The sequence below is a fragment of the Ziziphus jujuba genome, chromosome 8 (assembly GCF_031755915.1).
Source record: "Ziziphus jujuba cultivar Dongzao chromosome 8, ASM3175591v1".
Classification (NCBI taxonomy): Eukaryota; Viridiplantae; Streptophyta; class Magnoliopsida; order Rosales; family Rhamnaceae; genus Ziziphus; species Ziziphus jujuba.
In genome coordinates, this window is record NC_083386.1 from 8,843,218 (window position 1) to 8,852,061 (window position 8,844).

Consider the following 8,844-nt stretch of genomic DNA (forward strand, 5'->3'; position numbering starts at 1 on the left):
ACCCACCTTTTTTGGATTCGGTTTTAGTCCTTTCATTTATATATATATATATATATCTATATCTATATAATATATAAAATTAAAAGAATCAGTAAAAAGTTTTTACCATGTGTCATTCTCATGTTCATTTTGTTTCCTTCTAAATCATTAAAAAACAAAATTTAAAATTCAAAAATAAAATTATTTTAAAAATTCTATAATCTTAAAATCATTGCCATAGTAGATGATGGAAGAGATATAGAGGATACTATTATTTCATTTAAATATAATCTTTTATCTATAAGGATTTGACATACAAAAATTAATTATTTACAAAGAATCAAAAATATATTTGAATTTTAATGTTAATTTCATAGATGAAAAATATTATATAAATACATTTGAATTTGAATTAAATCATATAAATACATCTAGATTTGAATTTTGTAGATGAAAAAAATTAAATAGATAAACATTTTTGAATTGAATTTCATAAATAATTTACCTCATAAGGTAAAAATATATCTATAGGATAAATAATAATAATAATAAATAATTAAATTACATTATGAGAATTAATTATTTGCAATAAACCAAAAAAAAAAAAACATTTGAATTGGAATTTGAATTCCATAGGTATAAAATATTATTTAAATACATTTGAATTTAAATTATATTATATAAATCCATTTGAATTTGAATTTAAATTCTATAGATGTAAAATTAAATATGAAAATTTCATAGATGAAAAAAATATACAGATAATTTTTGAATTTGAATTTCATAATTTAATAATATTATATATAGAAGTCAAATTTATAGTTTTTAATAAATTTTTATATTTTAAAAAAAAATCCAAATATACTTATTAGCAATAAAAAATTTAAATAAAATTTTAAATATAATTAATTATTATAAATTATATTAAATATTATCTATTATGGTTATAGATATCATGCATTGCACGAGTATGATGCTAGTATATATTATTTTAGATGAAGTTGTTGACTTTTGAACCTAAAATCTCTTAGATGTTTGATTTTGATGCCAACTTTTTTATGAAAGGTAAACTTTTATTTTATTAATATTTTTTTCTCACAGCCCAACAATTACAAAATAGGAAATCTTTGATACAAACATTAATAATAACATACACACATTCCTAATTCCTAATCAATTCATTCATGTGAAAGATGCCTTTTCCAGCCTCCATATGTGGAATCGAAAATCTTAAACAGAAGAGGAAATTGCATCAATGCAAACAAAACGATTGGAAAAATAGCAAGAGAAACGACAGGGATGAAAATCCATGAATATTCTCTAAGCACAATGAGAAGTGTAGCACAAAAGGCTACCATCATGGCTGCAATGGAGACAAAGAGGGTGGAAAGACCTATCATCATCTTGTCAGGTAAAGATTTTAAGAAATCCTTCTTTTCATATCTTGAGGTAAGGATGCCTAGGAACATCAAAACTGAAGTTGTGGAGAGAAAGAGTGAAATTGCATCTGAGATTATGAAAACCATGAACAGCTTTTTATTCAAAAATATGGGTAGGCCAGTATCTTCATTGTTTCCTCCAGGAACTGTAAAAGCTGCAGCAAACATGATAGTAATAATTAGAGCACCTACTACTGTACATGAAGTTGCCGTATCTTTCATCCATTTTTCTCCCTCAGTCATCAATTTCTCGTGGTATTTACTAAACATTTGGTCTGGTGTCATTGAATCTGAGTTTCTTTTCCCTGTAGCCCACACAGGCACAGTTTTTTTCACCTCCTAACAAAAAAGAAAAAAAGAGAAAAAAGAAAAAAAGAGAAATAAATTAATGTGATGATCACAAGATTAAACTTAAAAACTTCGTTTTTGTTTCTATGAAGGGTCAGGGGCGATGTTACATGTTAATAGGCAAAAAGATTAACTAGCTTTTTATGAGTTGTGTGTATATATATATATATATATTCATGTCAGAATATGGTCCTTTTCAAGGTTTATTAAAAAACTTGACACATATTGAAAGAAGTGTCTCTCTACCCAAAAAAGAAAAGAAAAAATTAAGAAATTAATTGTCTGGACAATTAGGAGATTTAACTATTTGGAAAGTTCATTAATGAAGACTCGCAGGACCTTCTAATTCGTAGCCGACTGGTCATAGTTAATGTGTTTTCTCACAATTCTTGATCAAGGCAATTTTTTCGTAAAAAAAATGTCCACGCATGACCTTATTTATTTTTTTCTAAAGTACGCACAGAAAGATGTAGAAGACCAATTGGAGCAATAAAAAACTTGAAAAAAGCTCTTTACACAAAAAACATGCAAGAAAAAAGAAGCCTAAGGATCGACTTTGCGCATTATGAATTTCAAGTTCTAAGTAACTACTTAAAATGCCTAAGATGTGCCAAACCTATAACTGTATATAATTTTTGATAGTCACTTAATGAACGTAACTTTTGTATCTATCTTTTTCTAGATGGTATTGCATTACTAAAGTAAACTAATAAGAAGAATAATAATTGATCAGAGATTACCTCAAACCATTGTAATTCTCTCTGCATTTTCAAAGCTGCTCCAGAAATTCGATCAAGTTGTGGACAAGGTGACGACAATATTCCTGCCATATGCAACGCGGTGTTTCCATCCCTGTCTACGGCAGTTGCAGCTGCTGATAACGAGTTAAATCCACGTATAAGCTCAAAAATGTTTGCTTGACGATGTAGGATTGCAAGCATAAATATGTTCCTCCCTGAAGCATCACTTTTCTCCACCAGCTCTGGTTTTTTTTCTAACAAACGTGTTATAAATTCAACATTTCCGTGATCAATAGCTCGACAGAGTGCATAATATAGATCTTCCATTTGGCTTTCATTCAAAATTCTTGTCATTGCACACATTTGGTCTAGAAGTTCTAAGATTTGAACATGGGCCAATTTCTTTTTATATATATCCTTAAGCCCTGTGTTGGCAGCAAAACAACTTCAGCTATTGGTTTCTAAAAGAGAATAACATATCAGTAGGAAAATAGGTATTACACAAATTTGAATATAACATACCTAACATGTTAACAGATTTCAGTGCCAAGCCTTGCAATGACCAAAATTTGTGATGCAAATCCTTCTCTGTTTAATAAGTAAAAAATTTTAAATAGATGTATTGTTAGAACTAACTGATTAACTTAGATTAAAATATCACATTTCAATAATATGTTTGAAATCTCCAATATGTATGATATAGAGAGGGGGAACATACTAAACAAAATTTTAAGGGATGTAGCTACAAAATTAAATATAAATATGTCTAAAATCTCCAGTATATATGACACAGAGAGGGGAACATATTAGTCAAAATTTGTAGGGATATGGCTACAGAATTAAATAGAAATAATTTTGTTTATATCTTATGTTTATTTTCTCTATGTACAACTTAATACACTGTAAAGAGAGTAGTAAGTGTAGGAGATGCTAATTATAAGCAGGAGTAATATAAAGCAATTCTTCAAATGCTTCTATTATTAAAAAAAAAAAGGCTGTTATATATCATAAGGAAAATGGGTTATTTTATATAGTACTATTACCAGACTTATATATGTTTCTTTCGTCATTAGAAATAATAAAGATATTAGCACCTTACAACTGTACATGAGTTTTCATCTAAGTAAATCGCTTCATATTTTAGCCCCTAAACTTAAATAAATAATGTTGTAGTAAAGCAACTTAATTGCAAATTAACTGTCCCTTAAGGAACAACTCCTAGTGGCAAAATCACTGTTCTTTCATTTATGATTTTAACTTTGAAGTTCTATAGTTTGAATATCTCTAAACATAATCCGAAATAGTGCAGCCTAAAGTGTAAACATACCTGGAGATCTGATATTACTCATGTTATTGGTGAGCTGGCGTGTCTTGTCGGGTTTTATATGAATATCTATGAAGAAGGAAAAAGAAACTCAATATTTAACATTACAGTATATTTATTATAACTAAGATTGTAATATACTAGACTTCAACCATCCTAGACAATGTTAGAGAAAACCAAAAAAATAATAATAACAAAGGAGTATTGGTTTCATGCAATTTCTAAAAGAAGGTGTAAGATACTAACAGTCATATATCCATTGTTCCCAAAACCTGAACCTGCGCCTACTGAGAACTGTAGAAGGTAGTTTTGCCAATGTAAAGATGGGGAGGTTCCCACTGCAGTTTTGAATAATAGCCAACTCTGGACAATGGTTGAGCAGATCCAAGGCAACCTCTATTTATAAATATATATATTACACACTTAAGTTATCAACAATGAGAGCAATGAACAAGTAAAGTAGCTACGTACAGATCAAATCTGCTAATCGAATTTTGGATTAGTCATGTCGATAAAACAGCGTCACACAGACATTCTAGTAGATGGTATCCAAAATTTAGTAAAATGTAAATTGATATAAACTCTCACCGAAAATTTCCATAGATATAGCAATGCTAACGAGTGTAGCGCCTTCTTGGCTATTTTTAAGCTTATCAAGCGGCGTAACAGTATAAAGATACCGCCCCATTTTCACATTACTATAACGGAAAGCCAGTGCAGCAGGAACCATGCCATTACGAGCAATGCCAAGTATTTCGTTATCCTTTTTAACCATGCATTCAGCTATTTCAATGCTTGCGTTATATACAATAGATATTTCAAGAGCTGTAAAGTGCTGTGCGTCTCTCATTTTCAAGCTGTCATTTGACATTTTATCCAGCAATGTCTCCACTATTCCTATACGCCCATTAATGGCTGCAACGTGAAGAGCTGTCATCCCTGAATATGTAATTTTTTCATTAACCGCACCTGGGTTTTTGGCAATGAACTCATTTGTTGCATCCTTATCACCATTCCTTACAGCATTGTAGAAGGACTCGGTTCGATTGAATCGATCATTTGAAATCTCTACAAAATAATAATAATAATAATAATTAGTTTTTACCACAAGCTATCATTGCTTTGATGCTTTCTAATGGAAGGCCAAATGCCTACATTTTAATTAATAATATCTACATTTTGCCTTAATACCTAGAATAAAAAACCCTCACATACATTGCCTCCCCGAGCTAAACTATTATATTCTTGTTAATTTAGTTGTTCAATCGTACAAACTTTCTATTATAAATTTTAAAAAGCTATCTATATCTATACATTATATAGAAATAAAATAAATAAAATGGTTTCTAAATTGTGTACGTAGCAATTGACTTCGTCAAATTCGTCTATTTAAATGCATAATAAACTATAAACTGGTAAATGATAATAATAATAATAATAATTCAAGGGCAATGTAAGACATTTTATATCCGGAAAGAAATGTGTTAGATGTATTATGGTTCAAAAAAGTGAAATGTAATTACTCCTAAATTTGTCCTTAAATCAACTACCTTTAATGTTTTTGGGCTGTTTTATTTAAGCTATAAAACTTGTTAGACATGCTAGAGTTTACACACACCAGTATTAAATTTTATTTTTGCTTCTACACTAATAAAATATATCAATTTTATTTTTATGATTGCAATATATGTAAACTGGATGATGTAACACTACAACAAAATTAATTTTTTTTTTATCATTACAATAATGTCCCCCCATTATCCTGATGTTTCAATTTTTTTTATCATTACAATAATGTCCTCCTGTTATTCTGATGTTTTGAACTCACAATCTTCCAATTGTAAATGTGAATGGTTTATTAACTGAGCTAACATCACTTGACATGTATATATAAGCTACCTACATGTTATTTGTTCAACTATTTACAGATATTTTTGACTTTTTTCCAATAGATATTTTTGAAATATAAAAAAAATCATTAAAAATATAGGTGTCTGATAATCTTTGTAGTGTATATAAAACCACCATTTTTTGTCACAATCTTATAAAACAAAAATACTTTAAAGCCAAAACTTTTCATAAAGCTATTAGTTTTTATATGGCTATTATAAAGAAAATATGCGCCTAAGAACATGCCCAATCTACTAGTAATTACTTATTATCATTATTATTTTCCTTTCCTTGCTCATTAAGACTTACAATATGTTTGGATTGGAGAGTGAAAAAGGAAAAAAATGATAAGGTAATGAGGAAAGGAAAAGAAAAAGAGAGGAAAATAAAATATTTATAATAATTGTTTATTTGAATAATTACTAATGGAAAGGAAAGGAATGTAAAAAATAAATAATTTATTTTTATATTTTTATAAAATATCTTAAATATAAAATATATTAATGACTTTTGGTTAATAAGGATAGTATTGGAATATTTAAAAGTTTCATTTAACTTTTTTCTTTTCCTTTTGTTTCCTATCAAATTTGAGTGAAATGCTGGATTAGTTAAAACAGGCATAATCTATTCCTTTCCTTTTTTTTTCTTCCATTTCCTTCTTCATCTTTTCTTTTTCTCTCATTTTCACAATCCAAATAAAGGAATTAAATCATTTTCTTTCATTTCCCTATGTTTGGATTGATCAAATAGGAGGGAATGAGAAGGAAAAGATTTAAAACCATTTGTTAATTAAATAGTTAAAATGATATAGAAAGGAAAGGACAAGGAAGGAAACCGAAAGGAATTAGTTTTTTTTTTTTTTTTAATAATCATTTTTTATTTATTTATCAAAATTGATAGAAACAGATGGAAAAGAATTTTTTTAATTTCCCAAAATTACCCTTATTATTATATGAAAATATTTATTACTTTTTATATCATTTTCTTTTATTTTATTCACTCGTCATTTAAACAACAATTATTAATAACAACTTTCATTTACTTTCCTTTACTCGTTAAACTCATCGTTTATTTTCTTTTTCTCCCTTCAATCCAAACATAGTTTTAGCCAATCTAGCTTTTTATTCAAATAAGAAAGAAAGGAAAGGAAATATGATTCAATTCTTTTGTTTGGATTTTATAATCACCATGTAATTAACTTAATTGGTTCCTCATTCCCCCCCCCCCCCCCCCCCCCCCCCTTCTTTTTTCCCTTTTGTTAAGCAATTTCACTGACGTACTATTTATAACATGATTTTAAATTGGTCTACCTCCGATATAAAAATTAAAGTTTGCTAAAATTGGTCCACTAACACTTAAATAGCTAACCTTACGTTAGATATATATTAAATAACAGAAAACCTAAATGTTATACTACAAAGAAAAAAAATTATGAAAAAATAATATATATATATATATATGTATTTTTCATTTGTTTCTATTTAAACATATATTATTTATCTATATAAGTTTTGTCTATTAGTTATATTTTAGCGTATAACTTAAATATAAATGAACAATTTAAGAGGTAGCTTAAAGTAAAACATAAATATATATATATATATATATAGGTTTTAAAATATAATTATTTTTTTGTTTCTCGTTTTTTTAATTTTTAATTTTTAATTTTTGGTAAATTGAGAGAGAGTATTATATATATTGACCTTGCGCGATAGGAAATTTAGCCTTTGATGCCAATGTATCCCAAGCTTGTTTGGCGTTGTGGATGTCTTTGATATCCTCAAAAGCACGAGGACCGCAGGAAATGTGGATTGCAAGGAGAGCTGTGGCGTTCTTTTTATTCCAATCCTGATAGTCCACGGCTCCACTCGGTGTGGACTCTATAACATCCCAAACATCTTGTGCCTTCAAGTAGGTTCGAAGCCGAATGCTCCATTGCTCATAGTTCTCTAATTTGTTCATAAGACCTTCAGGAACAATTCCACTACTTGGAATTGGGATGACACCCATGTTGTTACTCATAGATCTGACAGGTCAATATATAAAAGTAATTATAAACGTTTAATGAAGACAAATAATTAAGTTTCACAGAAAAACATAAAATAAATAAATAAATAACCCCAAAAATGGAAACAAAAAGTAGTGAATGAAGGAAAATGATATGGAAGTTCTTGCCTACGAGGTGGTAGAAAGGAATGATGCTGCCAGAAAAAGAACCCACTGGATTTAAAGTGTTTTTTTATGGTTGCTGAAAATTGTGTTGATGGGCATTATATAGAGACCTAAACTTTCAATTTATCTCTAGTTATGACACATTATTTTTCTCAAGTATCATTAATTCACCTTTGTATCCTTCATTCCCAACAGACCATGCTTTTTTCTCCAATTAATAGGCTAATCTCCTGTTTCTATCTGTCCTTTCAAGGTTCTTCTTTTCACCATTTAACTTCTAGCTTTACTTAAACCCCACAATTAATGTAAGGTGTGGTTTTCCCAACTACCTAATCTTGACGCACAATCTAGCACTATTACTGTTCTACTCATCCTTACAGTTGTATTTATTAAAACATGTCCTACTTATTCATGTAGTTTCATTATGCATTTATAGAATATTCTAATTATTATTCTTTATCCTTTTCCTGTGTATAGGCTTCGTTAAATTGTATATATACATGTTTATTCAATAAATTAGTCATTGCAAAGCCTAATTAGTAGTAAATTTTATTTATTTATTTATTTTTTGGGACAACGAAATCCAATTGGAACCTCATTTGAGAAAATCATCCAAGATTTTTATATCTTTCATGGAGAAAAGACCCTTATGCATAACTAAGCACATAGTAAAATTAAGCCCTTAAAGAATTATAAAAATTTATTTATCCATAACTCGATTACAATAATGTATTTAGATATATACTAAATCACAGTGTGAATATTTGATAAATTTATATTTATAGCTTCGAAAGGTCATAGTTATCCATAACTATGCCAGAACAGGCATAACACTCCTAGCAGGGCCAAGACTTGAAGAAGAATTTGTATGTTGTTATTAAAATTTTATTTTATTTTATTTATATTGGACCACTTAGGGAAGACTTGAATGGCCATTGGCCATATTCCATGT

General features: G+C 28.6%; 1 protein-coding gene across 4 annotated transcripts; it reads right to left on the reverse strand.

Moving 5' to 3' along the window:
* Window positions 1-1,031: 1,031 nt before the first annotated feature.
* On the reverse strand, window positions 1,032-8,188 carry LOC107413688 (ankyrin repeat-containing protein ITN1). Of its 4 annotated transcripts, none has more exons than XM_060820099.1 (8): window positions 8,064-8,188; window positions 7,424-7,746; window positions 4,419-4,898; window positions 4,077-4,226; window positions 3,834-3,899; window positions 3,029-3,094; window positions 2,507-2,931; window positions 1,032-1,757 (listed from the first exon to the last, which is right to left on the reverse strand). In XM_060820099.1, exons 2-8 carry the CDS (start codon window positions 7,740-7,742, stop codon window positions 1,158-1,160), a joined length of 2,106 nt encoding a protein of 701 aa, XP_060676082.1. In that variant the 5' UTR covers window positions 7,743-7,746; window positions 8,064-8,188; the 3' UTR covers window positions 1,032-1,157. The 4 variants fall into 4 exon arrangements, with proteins under 4 accessions (XP_060676082.1, XP_048325376.2, XP_060676081.1 ...); XM_048469419.2 differs by lacking the exon at window positions 8,064-8,188 and adding an exon at window positions 7,900-8,052; XM_060820098.1 differs by lacking the exon at window positions 8,064-8,188 and having other exon boundaries at window positions 7,424-7,791.
* Window positions 8,189-8,844: the final 656 nt, after the last annotated feature.

Excerpts from the sequence above, each read along its gene's own strand:
- LOC107413688 (XM_060820099.1), bottom strand. The coding sequence starts at position 7,742 with ATGAGTAACAACATGGGTGTCATCCCAATTCCAAGTAGTGGAATTGTT. Across the intron at positions 4,227-4,418 it reads TATATCTATGGAAATTTTCG|AGGTTGCCTTGGATCTGCTC; the intron begins GTGAGAGTTTAT and ends ATTTATAAATAG. Across the intron at positions 2,932-3,028 it reads GAAATCTGTTAACATGTTAG|GGCTTAAGGATATATATAAA; the intron begins GTATGTTATATT and ends CTGCCAACACAG.